At 40.1% G+C, this 19,100-nt stretch overlaps 1 protein-coding gene across 4 annotated transcripts; it reads right to left on the bottom strand.

The window, feature by feature from the left end:
- Positions 1-5,699: 5,699 nt before the first annotated feature.
- STEAP1 (STEAP family member 1) lies at positions 5,700-18,011 on the bottom strand. 4 transcript variants are annotated; one of them, XM_015853513.2, is made up of 7 exons: positions 17,226-17,432; positions 16,495-16,578; positions 15,074-15,210; positions 14,221-14,325; positions 11,883-12,395; positions 9,743-9,907; positions 5,700-8,580 (listed from the first exon to the last, which is right to left on the bottom strand). In XM_015853513.2, exons 3-7 carry the CDS (start codon positions 15,074-15,076, stop codon positions 8,323-8,325), a joined length of 1,044 nt encoding a protein of 347 aa, XP_015708999.1. In that variant the 5' UTR covers positions 15,077-15,210; positions 16,495-16,578; positions 17,226-17,432; the 3' UTR covers positions 5,700-8,322. The 4 variants fall into 4 exon arrangements, with proteins under 4 accessions (XP_015708999.1, XP_015709000.1, XP_015709002.1 ...); XM_015853514.2 differs by lacking the exon at positions 17,226-17,432 and adding an exon at positions 17,806-18,011 and having other exon boundaries at positions 7,966-8,580; XM_015853516.2 differs by lacking the exons at positions 15,074-15,210; positions 17,226-17,432 and adding an exon at positions 17,806-18,008 and having other exon boundaries at positions 7,966-8,580.
- Positions 18,012-19,100: the final 1,089 nt, after the last annotated feature.

Below are 19,100 nucleotides of genomic sequence, written 5' to 3'. Positions count from 1 at the left end.
GAGAGTCCAGGGAAGCATTATTATTTCTTCCCTTAAGGAATGGAACATAACAAAGGAGTTTCCAGTTTGTAAATGGAGACAGATATTCTGGTTCTTCCTCTTGGCAAAAGGAAAACAAAGCCCCAGGGTTCTCCCCGTGGAAAACAAGTGAAAACAAACACACAAAAATTTGCTTCCTATCAGGGCAACAAACCCAAATACAGTAATTTCTAGCATACGAGCCTCAACACAGCCAGTTTTATACCTTAGCAGAAAAAAGCAGTATTTTCCAGATGGGAACATTCAGGCCAACTAATTTTTTTCTTAGGGCTGCCAGCAATTCTTTTCAAAATAAAACTCATACCTCTTAAATATTCTTTATAAAGACAAAATGGACCTGAGAAACTTAGAAAATTGAAACTTGATGTTTTTTGTTCTTTTTTTTTTTTTTTTTTTTTTAAATTTGGAGAGACATATATTTTTAGTGTTCTGATTTTTTTAAATTAATTTGTCAATGTTTTTTTTCTAAAGGTACTCTTTTAAAAAAGTTCTGATCATTAGCTAAACTAAGAACAAGAAATAAAGTTAAACGCCTCAATTGAAATATTGTCCCTTCGCTCTTTGTATTTCACCAGTTTGTGATCTCCCCTATTCCCCAGCTCTCCTGGTTATCACTGTCCCTCTCAGGCCACATGGATTCTCAGCTGCCTCAGGCAAGGAATGAAAGACAAGGTGAAATAAATAAATAAAGACAACTAGATATTTTCTTGAGGAGGAGAGGAGAAAAAGAAGGAAAGAAAAAAGAAAAAGAAAAAAGATAGAAAGATGGAAAGAAAGAAGGAAAGGACAAGAAATCTTTTCTAAAGCACATTTAGTAAGCCAGAGTTGAGAATACTTAGTAGGTCATGTGAAACAAGACAGAGTGTATCCTTGTTCCCAGCAGGAAGTACAAATTAAGGCTGATTCACTCAAAACAGGGGACAGATACCCCACCCGCCTTGAAATAAACCCAAACAACCAAAGCAAGAACAACAACAACAAAAAAAACAACCCCAAACCAAACCAACAAAAGACAGAAAAGATCCAGGGTTATTATTTCATTTTTACGGCAAGTCAAATAACAGTGAGTATTGTTTTTGCTTTTATGATCTGGTAGATAGATTTTATATACCAGAAACAATCTGAAGGAAGGAAACCTCTGACTGTGGTTTTCCATAGTCATTGTTGCGGCACATTGTTGAGGAGTTTCAGAATCTTTGTTCTTTGGCCTTGTGTAGAGCACAAGACCTTTCCACTTTTCCCTACAAATTTTGAAACACCCTTTGCTTTGTGTTGCAAGTTATAGAAGGTCAAACTTCTTCCTGGTTCATGGCTGCTCATCTTAAAAGGCATCTTCAGAGTGAGACAGCGGGTCCTAAAAATGTGATCTTGTGTCTGCAACAATTGGTGGACCCAAAACTGGGAAAAAAAAACAACCACATCCACAGTAAATATTTTTGTCAGCTGACTTGATAACCAAGAACAAAGGTGTTCCCCTCTTAGTGAAACATGGATATTGAAAAAAACATTGCAACAGTCATTTAAAAGACTTTAAGACTTACTTGAATACCAAAGCATCTGACTGAAGCAGAGGCCACGTTGTGGCTTGACCACCATTTGAGCATAAGACTAGAATGTTTGTATTACTAACAGTTTAGGACTTCAGCTCTTGAGGTCAAATATCCTTCACCAATCTGCAGACCACAGGTTTTGCGTAAGAGCAGTAGAGAAATTAAAAACAATCAATACCACACTGTATAGTATATAGTATAATAGATGTGATGTAATTGTTATGGGATGTCTGAGAAAAGGAAAAAAAAGGAGGATCAAGGTGGATCAAGGAGGAACATGAATAAGAGAATAGAGGAAAAGTGCATTAAATGAGCTCGTCAGGTGTTATGCTACATACTACGTCATGATCCTGATATTTTTAGAGGCTTTTGTTGAGTGGTCCACAGCAGAATAGAGTCCACCGCATCTCCCAGCTGGAGAAAGTGAACAGGTTTTTTTTGTGATTTTGTCAAAAAAGCAGACTCTTAAGTATTTATGTATCTGCAGAGGAAAAGCCTTGATTTTGAATAGCTAAGTAGAAGTCCCATTGACTTCTCTGGGAATTTTGCCCATAAATGGTGAGGATTAAACATGTGCAGTAGAATAGAAATATCAAAACAAGGATAAAACCTGAAGTCATTAGCGATTACTTTTCTAAATATAGTCTAATGCACCATCCGATTCCCTGGTTTCAGTTGCTTCTTTGCATAGGCAATGCTTAAGAGTGGCTTGGTTGTGTCTTGAATAAATGCTCGCCTTCATTTAAAGCAGCTCATTTAACGCAGTTCCTGTAGTGTTTACCAGGAAGCAAAATAGCAATGCCTGTTCCAATATAAGCACAATTTATTTGAAAATAAAACAGTTTATATTTAAACTGTTAGGAAAAGTGAAGCAATAACTGTAGCTTATGTCCCTCCAGCTTCAGAGACAGTTATGTTCCACATTCAAAATAAAATTGTAGGGCAACATCTCAGAGCACAGTTCCTCTGAATTACCTATAACCTCGCTGAGGTTATAGGTAATCTCTGTGACTATATTTCCCCAGAAATACCTCAAATGGTACCATTTCCAGGGATAGAGACATGATTGCAACTTAATAGGTTCTGCAGGCTGAGCTTTGCATACACTTGGTTCTTTGTATTTGTTCATTCCACTTTTCAGCTGCATGTGGAAAAACCTCACATCCCATCCATTTCACAGATTCACTTCATGCTCTTCAGATTCCATGCTATCCATCACTGACTCATCCTTCATTTTTCCCATCTCCTGTACTAAAAATTTCTGTTCCCTACTATCATGATGATATTGCATTCATTAAATTCCTTTCCTTTGTGTCCCTGTCATTTCATAAAGGGATCTCCAGATGTCCTGTTACTTCCCATTCCATGTTAATGCCTCTTTACATTGCTTCATAGTCCCAGCCTTCCTCTGTCCCAGAATACCCTTCTCTGTAACTAATTAATTGGAAATAAATAACAGCACATTTACATTGTGAAAATCCTAACTCTATGGGACAAGACTGAACAAAAAGGTAGAGGACAAATCAGAGAAGTGTTATGTGCTCATTCTTCAAGTCCAGCATTAAGATATTACACAGATTTTCAAGTAATGGAGACATTCACATTGAATATTTCTTTTTCAGCAAGTACGTCCAACAAAGCCATGTAAGGTTGTATATCAAGGCTTCATAACTTCAGCCTACAACATTGACTGGCCATTCAAAATATTCCATACATGCCACACTTCTTTTTTAATAGTGATTTCCACAGATGAAATGTAAGCACAAAATATTTCTTAGCACACTGAGCAAATTTGCCCCAGCACACCTACTCAAATATTACATTAAATGAATGGAAAAATTCAAACTATGACACAGAGGCTGAACTTTGGCTTAACTGAATTCAGTGAGATTTTGTTAAAGAGTTGAAGGCCCTACCAAAATAAGTTATTTTACTATCAGCAACAGAATGTGCTGATCAGATCAAGAAATCCTGGCAGTACTGAAAAAAATCAGTGGCAATGATCAGCTGCTGATCAAAGTGATTACAGCAGACTACATTCTCCAAGGGTGGATATTTTCAGAAATCCATCTTTGTTTTTCATTTTGTTCTCTTAAACTATTACTGTAAGGTCATTTGAAGAAAATCAGCTTAAAGGAAATTAGTCTGTATTTCAGCAATATTTGACACGTTTAATGTTATCAAGGGACAAAAGTAGAGGTTGTGAATATAGCAGACGAGAAATGAAGAATTCAGATCATCATTTCTCAAGTGAAGCCACAAGGTCTACAGTCATGTAGAGGTCAGTCAATTTTGTTTTCTGTTGATAACTTCTAGAACACATTTTTCCCTACTGATTCATGGAAAACTAAGAACCTGACAAATAAGTGAAGCAGTGGAACATTCTTGCTACCGGAATTGGATGAAATAATTTAAGCTTTCAGTTTTAGGGGTGCTTACAAAGGTATAAAATGTTTAAATTAAAAACTATCTTTACACCACTGAACAAGAGCAAGTGCTGTATTCTGCACCTGGGATGGGGCAGCTGTGGTTATGTTCCGGTTGCGGAAGAGAAGTTGGAGAGCAGCGCCATGGAAAGGGACCTGAACTGAGGGAGGAGGGGGAGTTTCTGGCTGAGATCATGAGGCAGCAGTGTACCCTGGCAGCCAGAAGAACCAGCCATTATCATGGGGTGCAGTAGGCCCAGCACTGTAAATGGGTGAGGGGAGGGGTGGTCCCACTGCTCTGCAGCCTCACCTTCAGCACTCTGTGCAGGTTTGGGCACCACAGTGTAAGAAGGGCATAAAACTATTAGAGTGTCCAAGAGAGAGCTATGAAAATGGTGAAGATTAGTTCAGAGGGCAAGATGTATGAGGGGCAGCTGAGGTCCCTGGGTTTGCGCAGCCCAGAGCAGAGGAGCTGAGGGGAGGCCTGATGACGGCTGCAGCTCCTCATAGGGAGTGGAGGGGCTGAGCTCTGCTCTGTGACAGCATCAGGGCCCAAGGGCATGGAGCTGTGCCAGGGGAGGGGCGGGTGGGGGTCAGGAGCAGGGTCTGCACCAGAGGTTGTCTGGGGCATGAAATGGGCTCCTCAGGGTCATGGCCCCAAGTGCCAGAGTTTAAATAGTGTTTGGACAGTGCTCTCAGATGCAGGGTTTGGATTTTGGGTGGTGCTTGTGGGTCTCTTCCAACCCAGAGATATTATACGATTCTATAATTTCTCTTCCTGTCCTTCATGCTGCATGTATACACGGCTGTCAAATTAATTACACCAGCGCATGGATCTGGATGAATCATTCTTTTCCATGCATTACTTTTAATAGAATCAAACTCCCTGGTCTGATTAACTTCATGGCTTTAAACTCTTCTGTTAGCAGAACTGAGAGAACCGAGAAGAGTGGCCAAAGGGAGGGGCAGGTTACAGTAAAGACTGCTGTCAACAGGAATTGACATTAAACCAGAGCCAGCACAGCCCTTGTTCTGACTTCCTGGGCACATTTACAGAGTAGTATTATGGGATCTGGCTATCCCAGGTAATCTTGGCACAAAATTCCTCAAGTCCCTTTAACAATTTAAAAGTTCTCTCTGCAGTGAGTTTCAGTTCTGTATGTCTGATTTAATTATATCTGTGATATGTAACAACTGAGGGAATTACTTTACAGCTTCTGTAGAGGCATTGCAAAACCATTTACACTAGAGTGATGGATTCTTACCAAATATGTCTGTATTATTTTTTCTTCCTGAATGTCTTCATTATTCTTGATCTTTCCTGGTCTTTGATCAATGTTTTCAGGGATTATAGATCTTCCTCCAAAGCACTTCACAACTAGCTCAGCTTTCTCTTCCTTCTCACAAATTCTTATACAGATGCTAGAATACTTGGACTGTCAGTTAAAAGATCTGTCAAAATTGCTTTTCATTACATCCCCCTATCAAACTGTCCATTAGGTATTTCATATATTTATCTTTCCTCCTTTGGAAACTCCAGACTCTTCAGCCACCATGGAGAGAACGATCTCCCTTGACTGAAGATGTTTTATTGTTCCCATCAGCAGCTCTTCTAGCTTTTAAAGTACCTTTTTTGCCCTTATATAGGTCTGGATATAGATTACAAAATGGCAGACACAATATATACATTGAAGCATTTAATGATGCATGATTTTATAAAAATAATCAATTATTATACAAGTAAGTGCCTCAAAGTGGCATACACATAATTTTTTATATTTTATAGTAGTATATAGGCACATTAATACACTGAATTTTGAACCAGGCACATAAACTAAAAGGCACATTTATTTTAACTACTGAAACTAAATTATATCTATTACAAAAGGAGAAATAAAATATTGTCAATAGCATTTTCTTCTGTAGCCCTTTTTACACCTTACATGATCCTCCCCACTCCTGTTGTATTTGCATGCTTTAAAAGTTGGAACATACTGTTGCAATGTCCTGTGAAGGAATACTCCTCCAGTAATACAGACTGGTGAGTTACTTAGAGGTGAAGTAGTTTACTAAAAACTAAAGCAGAAAACAGACTTGATATAAGGTCTCAAATTCTGGCTGTAAGCATTCAACAGTACTTTATAAAGAAAAGGCTATCTGTTGCACAGAAAACCTGGCTCATATTTGAGATTTTGTTTTGCACATGCCATACAAATAGCTTTGAATGGCCTCTTCCAAGGGTTGTTTTCATTAATCTTTCTTCAGTTTTCATTCCTGCTTCAAACGGTTGACTCCTATGATCAGCTGTACATAACAAAGCCAACTACTTGACCAGAATTTAGCAAAATTGGAGACTGCACTAATTTCTCCAGACTTTCTTAGTAGGGGAGCAGCAGAGCTGATTCTGGAGAGAGTAATTTAACCCATTCTGATAAAAACACACATTAATCTGTTAAACACTGGGGTTGCTTGCAGTACTTAAAATCCCAGCTTAGTCCTAAGTGGTAAATTGGAGCAGAACTTTTGATTAGCAAAAAGAAGAGTAGCTAATAGAAGGTAATTTAATTACTTTGTTGTTGCACTGGTCTTAACCTGTTCCAATGAAAAAAAAAATAAAACAAAGCTATATGACTCCTGACCACAAGTGCAATTAATATTCCAAGTAAGTCTTTGATGTTTCTTCTCTCTAATTAATTTTATTTCCTTTAAAGAAATGAAAATGCTGATGTATTGACAACAACCATTTTCTTTTAGAGATTTCTGAAATTCACAGGCTGGCTTTCTGTGTTTCAGTGCTCATCTCTGTCATGCATTACTAACACACACTGCCACTCAAGTCTCTTCAGTCTACATTACAGAGGCCACCTTGTTCCCATTGTTTTCAAAGTACTACATTTTCAAAGTGCAAAACACAAGCACAACTTCTAAGCTGCAATAATTGAATGGAGTTAAAACCAGGAAGATACAAAATGTAGTAATAGTTATTTATTTGTTATCTATACCCAGTGTACCAAGTCCACAAATGTAAAACAGAATCATTAGCACCATGTATTACATATTCTCTTGCATAGACGTTTTCTTGTTTGTTTAACACCAGAAACCACTGCAATTCTCATTTGGATGATTCCAGCAATAGGTGGCATCATCAATCCATGTCCCAGTCAGCTCATGCAGGGAAACTGCAACAATGTTTCCGATGCTGAGTGAAAATACTAACTGCTGTATTAAGTATTTAAAATAGATGTTAACAAATGAATTATTCAGTTAAGATGTTCAGGCAAATCTATGTAAAACAAAGAAAGGGAAGTTTCATCAACTTACACTACAATTTAAATAAAAGCAAATGCATTCAGAAGACATGAAAATCTCACCAAATCAGTGTCAAGGTTCAAACGTCTGTTTTTAATGATTTGCTTCCAGTCACACAATTGTGCTGGCTCTATAGTAAAACAGTAAAACATATTTACTGGATGTGTGAGCTATCCCCACTGGAATAATTTGTGTTAATAAAGATAAGCACGTGTCAAAGACTGCAGGCTTAGGTCAAAAGCATGGAAAATTTCCAGCATCAGAAACAAAAGAATATGTTCATGGAAAAAAAAAGAAAACATTTTATAGTTATAAATAAACAGACACACCTAGTCCTGTATAAGATGTAGATCTGAATCTAAAAACTCTTGTTTTTTAGACTGTGCCTTAGCCTCAGGAGAGATTTTCCCTGCAAAGTTCCTCAGACTCCTGCTTACTTGATTATTTAAATTCAAAGCATGGTGGGAATGCAAACTCTCATTTGGCTGTAGTACTACAGGATCCCTCCCGCAGTTAAACATAAGATGCAGGAGATAACGGGAAATGGGACAATAAATACTCAAGTAGTTGTCCCTTTATAATACTGAGATTTAACCAGGGAACAAACGTGGCTGTGGGATGCAGAAAGCATTCCTGGATTTTGTGGTGTAATGATTTATTTACTTTCTGTGGTCATCTGGAGCAATGATTTATGATTGCATTTCCCAGTGAAAGAATTACGATTGAAGCAATGAAGCACTGGCATTTTAAGAGCAGTGAGTCAGAAGAAAGAAATGATCAAATACTAGAACACCAAATAGATTAAAGTGTAAAATTAATGTTTCCAATTTCTGTCTCAACAGAAGTTCGAATTGCATCAGGTATTCCATAACCCTGTGGCTGAAATGAAAAGTAAACAAGAAACACCTAAGAAATAGATGAAAACAAAGCTCGCAGGTAAACATTTTGTTGACTTGAGCACATTTACATGCATCAGATAGGGAATGTCCTTATTTGATCTATAGTCTGGAAGTCAGGTTAGTTTGATTGGTCTGTGTATTAGCTTCCCAACCACATCTGATCTTTTTTATCCTCCTCCTGAAACATGGGAAGAACAGTATGCATTTACAGAGCAGGACCACAACAGGAAGAAAAACTGCTACCATAAATGAAGGTGGTGTGTACCAGATAAATTGGTTAACATCAACCCACTTATTCCAAGCAAACACCAATGCATGAACTGTGCATAGCAGCAGAGCTACGTATCCCATCTTGCTCTGTAAAAAAAGAAAGATAATAAGTCATTATTTTTTCCATCTTGGCAAAAGATTACTCTGTTGGTGGTAGACAAGAGAACATTAGGTTGTAACTACAATTTAAAATCTATAATTCAAGCATTCAGTTGTACACCTATATGCCACCTTCAAAAAAAAGGGAAGGGGGAGCACATATTTCTTCTGTTGCTGTCACACTGTGGTAACATACAAAAGAGATAAAAGATTCCCAAAAATGGGTCAGTTCTCGGTATCTCAATTTGTAGACGTCATCTGTATCCTGGTGTCTTTTCTGATAAAATATTATGAGTTCAAAAGCAAGTTTATGAGCAGTTTAATCAATTGCTGCAAAGGGAATTTTTAAAGTTAATTTAAATCAGTAACCATAGTAAGTATAGTACTATGATAAATTTGGCTTAGGACTTGAATTTCAAGAGGAAAGGAAGAGTTATGCTAGAGTTACTAGCAGTTTTGAGTTTCCTGTGTACATAATAACCTTGTTTTTATTACAAAAATGGAACTGCCATTAGTGTTAAGTCCAACACTGCCCTTCCAATTGCTAAATCAATGGGATCTAATTCTTAAATATACAAGTTATTTGTTTATAAAACTAATTCAATATTTTACTATTAATCTTCTAGATATTATTATTATTATTATAGATTTCTTCACAATGATAATTTAATCCAAGAAGTAATCATGCACAGGAAAACTCCTTCCTATACCAGTCTATATAAGTCTCTGCTTAATTTTTTCCTGCAACTGGTGCATTAAATAGAAATTTTGAATCTACTTTTCAAACTGATAGCATATTTTCAAATGATAGGTGCTCAGTAGGTCTCCAAATTTTCAGATTTTGTTGTTCAGAGACCTAACTCAATACTTGTTTAACACCGTATGGTCATATTGATGCAGAGCTATACCTGATTATTATTGTATTTTAATACTATTTTATAATAAGATATATTATTGTATTTTATACTTAGGTAAATGAAAAAGAAACCACCAAGCATCTGTAGCAATACCAATTACTAGGTGGGTTTGATTATTTGTCTGTTCCTTCTCATAATGCCTCATTCTCAGAATACTACTTTTTGGAGTATGGATGATGTTGGCAGAAAACATACAGCCCTAAAAACAGGGAGTGATGACATGAAGTGTGTACCTGAATATAATGGAACTCTCTCCAGGTCAAAGAGTGACTGACAGATGGGATTGATGCTATTGCCAATAAGGCCAGCAAAGCAAGTCCCAGAATTCCTAGGGATACATAAATCTCCATTCTCCAAACATCATGTTCAATCCAGGCATTTTCTTTTTTCTGTTTGACCTGCAAAAAGAATCACAGAATGGTTTGAACTGAAAGTGACTTTAAAAGGCCATGTAGTCTAAACCCATGCATGCTATGGGCAAGGATGTTTCACTAGATCAGGTTGCACAAAGCCCCATCCAACCTGACTTTGAACACTTCCATTGATGAGGCACCCACCCCCTCTCTGGGCAGCCTGTCCCATTGTCTCACCACCCTCACTATGAAAAAATTCTTCTTTATATCCAACCTAAATCCTTCTGTTTTCAGTTTATAACCATTGCCCTTTGTCCTGTCACTACATGCCCTTGTAAAAAAAGTCATTCTAACTCTTTTGTAAGCTCCCTTTATATACTGAAAGGCCAGAATAAAGTCTCCCTGGAACCTTCTTGTCTCCAGGCTGAACAACCTCAACTCTCTCAGCCATTTTCAGTAGTAGAGGTGCTCCAGCCCCCTGGTTATTTTCCTAGCTTTCCTATTAACTTGCTTTAACATGTTCATGTCTTTCTTGTACTGCATACTCCAGAACTGGAGGCAGTAGTCAACATGGGGTCTCAAGAGAGTGAAGTAGAGTGGAAGAATCACCTCACCTTTGTCCTGTTGGCCATGCTTCTTTTTATGCAGCCCAGAATACAATTGGCTTTCTGGTGCACTCAGCCACTTTCATAACATATAGTTGTTTTCACAATGGTAATTAGGAAGTAAGATGTGAAACATGGTATTTTTGTTTGCTTGAATGTTTCCGAATGTAACTGCTGTTTAACTGCAATGAAAAAGTCCCTTCTAATATCTACAGAGCAAAGGTAGGCTTTGAATGAAAAGAATGTACAGATTGCATCAGCATCTTGGCTCAGTAAAGACATGTTCTAAGGCACGTTAGCCTGCCTTCACAGCAGGAGAAATCTTATTCTTTGGCAAAAAAATTCCATCTGTAACTAAATACCGTACCTGGGAGCTGATAACAACAGGAAATATATTTACAGCTCTGTTTTATGGTGCCAATTTAGCAAACATTCCTAACAACGTTATCGTTCCAGAATAGCTACTTAGTCCTGTTTATTCAACAACAACTTGGTGCATTCAGCTGCACAGAATACAATGGTTGATATGGATGAAAATAATAAGCGGATGTCAAAGCTTCTCCTACTTGTAACAGTTCTTTGGTGCTATTGAAATCACCATCATATAATGTGCTCCAAATATGAGAATTTCTTTATCTGCATTTAAGGACTGGAATCTCACAGAAAATTCTGGTAAACCATTCAAGCCAGTCTACCAGGATAGCTGATCTTCAATGATTTCATCAGGTTGTCTGATAGAATTGTTAAGAAAACATCCTACTCTGCTTTTTATAAAAGATGATATTAGACTTTGAGGATACTAAAACTACCTTTGCAGTTTACACCTTATATTGGAATACTCCTTATAATGGAATAGTTATGGCACTCAGAGTGATATATAGGCATGTAGTAGATACTCTCCAGTAACAGAGAACCTCAGATAGCTTTGCAAGCCATTTATTGCCCATGACTTGGAACCATGATAGAAATTGTTTTAATTGGGTTGTTTTAACAAGTTATTGTGTACCAGCCAAACTGTGGAGTCATCAGTGTTCACATGTTTAGCCCATGGCAAATAAAAATTATGATAATTTAGCTCAGCTTTGTTGCTGGATAATTCACTTTACAAAGATGATGTCTAAGAATAGCATGTGCAGCAGTTTTTGTAGATAGTTAGATTCTGCTGAGATGGTGCTGAGAAAATTAATCCACACTAAATTAAGACCGTGCCAAAGACTTACGTGTACCTGTGAGGCATTTATAATTATTATACACAGAGTCAAAAATTCCTAGATGAAGAAAGTGACTTACTGAATACACACCGGTACAGCTGACTCCCTGTTACATGCTTCAACTAGTAGGTCCTGCTCAATTCCTTAACTGTACTTTGTGGGGAGTTGTTACCAAATCAGAGGCAATTTCTAAACCCATCATACCTGCTGGAATGCCCAGTTCAGCAGCTTGTATCTGTATGATCTTCTCATCGGATAGCACAAGCTATAGCAGGCATGCATCACAGCGAAGAAGAAACTGAGAAGTCCGAATTGCTTTCTTGACAGCATCCATCTATCCAGCCACAGGGGAAACCTTTTGTACTTAGTGCCAAAGTACAGCTGGAAACCAGCAGCTAATATTCCTGGCAAATATACCAGTGCTAAAAGGGTAATTGAAACCACTGGTAAGACTTTGTTTATGACAAGGATTGGAATTTTATAGAAAACTTTTTCATTTTTTGTTATAAAAGGATATATGACATCTCTCAGAGAAGTGTAAATAAACGTCAATAATGAGATCACAGATGCTATCTTCAGTGGCATGTGCCACCTGGGGAACAAATCCTGCTTGTAGTGCTGTTCTGAAGAGTATTCAAACTCACTAAAATGGTGTGCTTGATGTAAGTTAAAAAGTGCAGCTACTTCTGGTGGATTGGCAACGTTCATATCCACACTCTAGGAAGGACAGAAAGGAAATACCAGTGAGAACAAAAGAAGATTAAAACTACAAGCACAGTATTTGCTATCATAACTTTTACACTATGCATTACTGAAACAATACACAACCAACATGCACACTATTAGAGAGAAGGTAGCTGAAAAAGTATAATGTTACAAGTAGCAAAATCAGTAGTTGAGCAATTTTAGTGTTGATTTTCTATTCTTCATTCCTTATGTATGGTAATTTCAAAACAGGTTTTCATTCCAGGAAGTTAACCACACCACAAGAGAAGATTACATTATATAAAGCATCACTAAAGCTTCTTATGATAGGTGTTCAAGATTTCACATTTCAGCTACAGATTTATTGAAGTAACTCAAATAAATATGTTCAACAACAGAATCCAGAGACATGACAGTACAATACTTCTTCTAGTCACTGCTGTGTTAATGGCAATTAATTTAGGTAATAAAGGTGCAAGTAGAAATATTTGAAATACAGCATATTAGCTGTGCCCCTTTCAACTCCAGGTTCAGTTCCCAGTCTTTTCTTTCTGTCCACCCTCAATGCAATAATATTCTCTTAACATTTATGAAAACTTGTGAAACTGAGTCACTTCAGCTCAAAAAGCTGAATCTTTTACTGCCAAGTTGTCATTATTTGATTCTAGTTTCAATGAAGATCTTGGCAGAACTATCACAGGCTTTAGAAGGAGCTAGGCTGGGACAAAACATTAGCATATTATAGATTGTTTTACACTGATATAATATGCTTAAAGATTGCCCAACACTTGTGGCTAGAGAAGAGGTATTTGATCCAAATGAAAGTACACACGTGCACCAACAGCAGGACTTTGCAGCTGATGTAGCAGACAGCTGTCCCAGTGAGGAGGCTAGGACTTCAGAGCATTAATAAACATGCAACTCCTAATATTCCAGCAAACCTGAACTAATATGGCAACAGCTCAGCTTTAGAATGGCTAATGTTGCAGGTGTCCTGATCTCCAGAAAATTATATGGCAATGTCAGGTTTGAGGAAGGCAGCTACTAGTAGTTTTAAAGATGTAAATTGGCATTCACAGAATCATTAGGGTGGAAAAGGCCTTCATGATCATCAACTTCAAATCATTCTGCTAGGACACAGGAGATTTGCCTATTTCTGTGATATTACCTGTCTTTATTCTTAAGAATCAAATATATTGAAAGTGACCAAGATGTCAATTTAAGCAAGATGCTACTTGTGAATAAAGCAAGGGTAAGTGGATGCACGTTGGGTGTTCATCCTCTCTGATACAGGGTGTTTTGCTTTCTATTAACTCAGTGGTAACAAATGTTCATTGCTATCTTGCCATAAAATCTTAAATGAAATCGTGGTAGCCTGTTCCTGCACGTCTGACTGACTTGCCTACAGTGCCCCAGAGTAAAATTAAAGGGCATAGTTTTTATTAGGGTTTTATAGCTGAAGATGCTTATCAAATGATAAAAATGTATGTTTTTTGACGAACAGTGAGGGTATACCCTAAGTAACTTACATTCTCTAGTCAGTGAAGAATAGTGTAGTTCATGCATTACACAATGTGATGTTAGTATAAATCATATAAACTGAGATTTTAGCACTTTCAACTAGCACAAGACTTGTGCATCTTTAAAGTATGGAATGTGATTTAGTTGAATCAGTTGCTCATTATCTTTTTAATCTCTTGATGTCAATTTGTGAGAAGACTTTAAATGCATAGGTGATATGCCAGCGTTATGGGAACATGGTGCTTTTGGACAAAATCAGATAAAAGACTGCAATTTTCTGCATTATGTATGAACTACTCTTTTACAGAAACATTACCAAGTCACTAAGGTTTTCTCTATTTCTTCTTGGTGTGATGTTCGGAAATGCATTCTTGTCAATGGTATGACTGTCACCTTCCCTCTTCTCCATTGCAGAAACTCCCTACAAAACAAACACAGGATGTAAAACAGGTTTTGAAATGCCCTACTGTAAATTTGAGGCCTCTTTGTCCACAAAATGTTTTCTTCCCCCTTCTCTGTTCGACAGAAAAGTTATTTTTATTTTTCCTAACTAAAGTGGAGAGCATTTGAATCAACAGAACAAAGTTAACGGAAGAAAAGGAATATTTAAGCTAAATGCCTGCATCTCAAGTGGAATGAGAGATTTAATTCAGGGTGAAAGTTTTTAAAATAGAACAATATAAGTCTGAAACAGCTTTTGCCTGTGGCATAGCAGGTAAAGCCTTATAAAGATGGACTGTTGATATGTTTACAAAAAGCTTCAACAAAACAGTGTCTAACCTGATAACAGCATCTAACCTGAGCCTGCTGATGTAAGAAACCCACACCAATTTGTGGTTGCTAATACTTCTTAGGTTTTATGATTCAAATGTTTAAACTTGGTCTACCTGATAGTCAGCCTGTGGCATCAAGATTGTCAGGAAACTCCAGCTGGAGCTTTGTTCATGCTGCTCCAAGGTACACTCTCAATTCTTCTCACCCACAAGAGGCAGCGGAAATTATTCTTAAAGATTGCAAGAAATCAGAAGCCAGAAAACAAAGAAGAGAAAAGATCTCTCTAGAGAGCCTAAGATAACAGTAGAGATGCTAGCCTGGAGTCCTGGGAAGGCTGTTAAGCAACTGCAAGGAGTTACCTTCCACAAGGACTTCCAACACACACGCCATCTTACCATGAACTGCCAGAAGAGATGTGCTTGTGCCACACCACTGGCTCAAGTGCTCAAATGCCAGACCAGTGTAAGCTTTCTGTGGCTGCCTTCAAGACTGGGACTAATTAGCTCCTCTGTGTAGACATCCCACTGAACAGCTGAGTAGATACATATGAAATTAGTTTTCTAAATACAGATTATTTTATACCCACCAAACTTGTCTTGGTTCTACTAGGCCACCAGACTTCCAAAGCCTAAGTATTTTTCCCTAAGTATTTATCTTCTGATGTTTTTCCCTCCTGCTAAAAAAGCTCCCACTTTGGGCATACCCTTTTAGCCAAGTGTTGCGGAGCAGGGTCAACAAGTGCTTCTCTCCAAAGGTCAAGCCATAAACCCTTTCCAATGCCAGCTAATGGGCAGTCTGTATATCCTGCTCACAAGAAAACATGCTGCTACAGACACATTTCTACTTTCTTTCCCTATAACTAAAACTAGATCCAGTGTTTTTATCACAGATATCTTCCTCAAGCTTCAGCTCTTCCCATCCCATCATTTGTTCAGAAATTCTACTTTTATCTGCTTTAATATATAGTGCATTTCTAGTTGTTACAATGGCAAAGGATACTTTAAGACTTCAGGTAACAACATGATTTTCAGATCTGTTTTTAAAGGAACTCAGAATATTTAAAGTATGAAGCATGGTGGGGTGGTGGGGGAAAGGACATAAACAGCACTGAGACTGACATTTTGCTTTCTTGGGTAATGAGAAAGACTTTTAAAAATTGTTAAAGCTGCTTATGAGTCACATCTTTGCTGCTTCTTTGTCTTTTTTTCTATACTGACCTCAGTTGAGCTTTCAGCTGATAATATCACCTGTCTGCAGGGGCTTACACAGTGATGCCAGCCTCTTTGGAACTGTCCTCTTCTGGCTACCACATTGTCTAGGAGGTCCAAAGGTAAATTTTTCATTGGGAAGCTCTGCGCAGGAGACCTTAACTCACCTGAGTCTCATGCCGCTATCACTTCTAATTTAGAAATGGCAAATCCAGAAACAGTTTCTAGCTAAAGGTCTGTACTGGTGTTAATGTCGTAAATTATGTCATGCTGAGAAAAAGAAGAAAATCAAGAGCTGGGCAGTTTCTGGTTCAAAAAGTTGATTTGGGGAAACAATCTTTGATAGAATCTTAAATATCCTCTTAACGCTTCATGTGGCAGGGAAAAACAAACAAACATGGAAACAGAAGATAAACTTGTGTGAGTGAATACATACGCTCTAAAAGGGAAACACATGGGTTACAGCCATGTAACAGCATGCGAGGAAGCATAGGTGCTGAACCACTATAGTGTACTTGGCCTCTGACACCAGAGTTGACAAAGAACTACTTTTTATTCACTCAGTAATACAGTAATAGCTTTGGGAAACCTTAAATACGAATACTTACAGTTCTATCATTCAGTGGCTTATGAACAGTCAGAACGAAGTCATCATCAGCATGGCTCTGTCTGGGACACGTCTGAAGAAAATCCTATGGAAGACAGAAAACAATTACAGCCGTGTGTCAGTCACAACTGCCCTAAAAGAAAACAGTTTAACAATGCCTGTACTCTGTGCCCACCCCTTGCCCACAAGGCAGCAGTGCCAGCAGCTGGCAACGAGGATGGAGGGCCTGCAGCTGAGCTCCCAGTGTTGTGAGCCCTGAGAAACAGGCTGATGGTAGCGCTGAACCAGCAGGGACACAAACCGGGCAGACCCGACTGCAAAAACATCCTCCCAAACCAATGAAAGGTTTTCCTGAATAAGAGTTTTTAGCGCTGGCCCCGTGGAAATAAATAAATAAATAAATAAAATGTCCAAAATAAACAGCCTGAGATAACAACGATGAGATGGGAGAGCGTGGGACAGCGACAGCGTCCCACTGCGCCCTTGGCACCGCTGGAAGATGACAACGTGACAGCGCTCGGACGGACAGCCGCCAGCCTTCAGGACTGATGTACGGCGCGGCATCCGGCACACAGCAGAACTCGTCGTTCTCCTCCGGAAAGCCTCGCACGGAGGATTCGGAGCTCGTTCCACTTTGTCGGAGGGCGTCAGAGGGCGCTTCGGGCCCGGCCGTCCCGTACCGCTGTTCCGGACCCACCGCCGGGACCCGTCCGGTGCCGTCCCGTCACCCACCTGAGCCCGCCGGCAGCGCTCCCTCTTCGGCCCGGCGTGGGGCGGCGGAGCGGGGCTTCCCTCGCTATCGGCTGGGAACCCGGCGAGCCCCGGCGCGGCTCCGTGAGTTACGGGGCCAGGCGCCTCCGTGCGGGAGCCGGTGCGGCTGCGTCGGGGAAGGCGGCCTCAAGTTAGTCACGGAGCGCCCGGCAGCCTCCGAGAAGGGGAGCGGCGGGGGCAGCCGGCTTCAGCCTCCACCCCCCCCGCCCGGCCCCACCCTCCGCGCCCATCCCTCGGTGCCGCCGGGCCGATGCCCCGGTTCCCGTCTAGCGGCGGTTCGGGGCCGCTCTCCGGCGCCGCCTGGAGCCCGCGGAGCGCGGGGCTGCGGCTCGTGGCCCGGCGGGACAAAGGGCGCATTCACCTGTGCCCTGCCCACGGCGGAGAAGGAAGGAGGGGGAGGGAGAAGGGAGCAGGGCTCCGCTAAATGCGGCCCTTCACGCTCCTGCTCCGCGCCCTTTGGCTCGGCTCTTCCTTTACTGCTCCTTCCCAGCTCGTCGCTCCCACAGCCCGGCAAAAAGCTGAATGTAAGAGCAGTCCTCACTTGAAAAACTACGTTTGTTGGTTTCTTTTTTTTTCTCCTCCAAGTACCACCGTCTCCTATCCTCTTCCTGCGCTGGTTATTCGGAAAAGGCACTTTTGTCACGCAGCAGCGTGGACGGTCATTATCTCATGCAAACTCCGTATTAGTGGCTATGTCAGCGTTTAGTGGCTGACTGGCACTGCAGAGCAGTCCGCCTCAGGAATGTTTTCATTTCTCCACGCAGAGCTCATCGTGCCTTTCCCTGTATGGCTCTGCAGAAACCACGCCAAATTCCAGCTCTCTTTCTTTTTTAACCTTGGGAACATATCAGCATTCTTCCTTGTTAAGAGAAGTTCGATGGACGCAGCCTCCAGCCGAATGCTGTGTGTGCCTTAGGAGGGATACGGGTGGAATGATTGCCCCCCTCCTGGGTTAAAGCAAAACTATAACTTCTTTTCTTACGGTTGCCATCATGAGGTTATTTGTGCTTTTCATGAGGGCTGTTTCCCGTGTGCTTTTCATTCATTTCTTTATTTTGCCGCGATTGCTAAGTTTCGTACACTCTCATATGTGCTCTCACTTTCTGAAAGCGCCGTTTCGTTTTCTTCTCAGCTCCTTTTTCCTACCGTCGGTTTTGGGTTGCTTCAGTGGCGGTGAGCAGCATCAGCAGAGGGACACCTAGCGGTGGGCTCGGAGTTCGTGGTCTGCAGGGCGACAGCAGCGTCTTAATTCGAGTGAGTTCAGCGACTTCTCGTGGGAAGTCACTGGTGTGAGTTTGTGTTATAGGGACTGCGTTTATAGACCAAAATGTAGCTCAGGAGGTGGTTCAGCATCCGGATAGCTCATTTTAGCTTAAGCTTTTTTAATAAGAGGCACAAGAGCATAGCTCCTGAATAAGCATTCTCAGATGAGACAGAAAGCCAGGCCCAAGTGAACCAAGCTAACAGATGACCAGGCAGCTGCTCTGCCCAGATGCTCCTGGTAGTTCTGGCCACCAACTTTCCAGTCCCTGCACCCTGAGGGCTATAAACATTCAGCAAGCGTCAGTGAATGTCAGTGGGTGCCATTTGTTCTGCATGTATGAATTCAGTTCCACACCTTTGCTTCATACACATTTCTGTGTCAGATGCCATTTTGTCAGGGTATCCCTCTGCTGCCATCTGTCACACAGCAACAAAATGTAATGGAATACTGGCGGGCAGGCTCAATCTCTACTGCCATTCCATCACATCTTACTCTGACATCATGCTCCAATGTAATAAAATAGGAGGCATTACTTTTGGAGCAGTCCATGGAGGTTAAAATGTCAGAGAGAA

This window comes from Coturnix japonica, chromosome 2, assembly GCF_001577835.2.
Source record: "Coturnix japonica isolate 7356 chromosome 2, Coturnix japonica 2.1, whole genome shotgun sequence".
Taxonomy (NCBI): Eukaryota; Metazoa; Chordata; class Aves; order Galliformes; family Phasianidae; genus Coturnix; species Coturnix japonica.
This window is presented reverse-complemented; position numbering and strand designations above follow the sequence as displayed.

Bases quoted from the DNA above. Each gene is read 5' to 3' on its own strand.
- STEAP1 (XM_015853514.2), bottom strand. The intron at 9,908-11,882 runs GTATGATGGGTT...TTCTTTTTGCAG, and splicing joins TGAACTGGGCATTCCAGCAG to GTCAAACAGAAAAAAGAAAA. The intron at 8,581-9,742 runs GTACACACTTCA...CTTTTTTTACAG, and splicing joins GAGAGTTCCATTATATTCAG to AGCAAGATGGGATACGTAGC.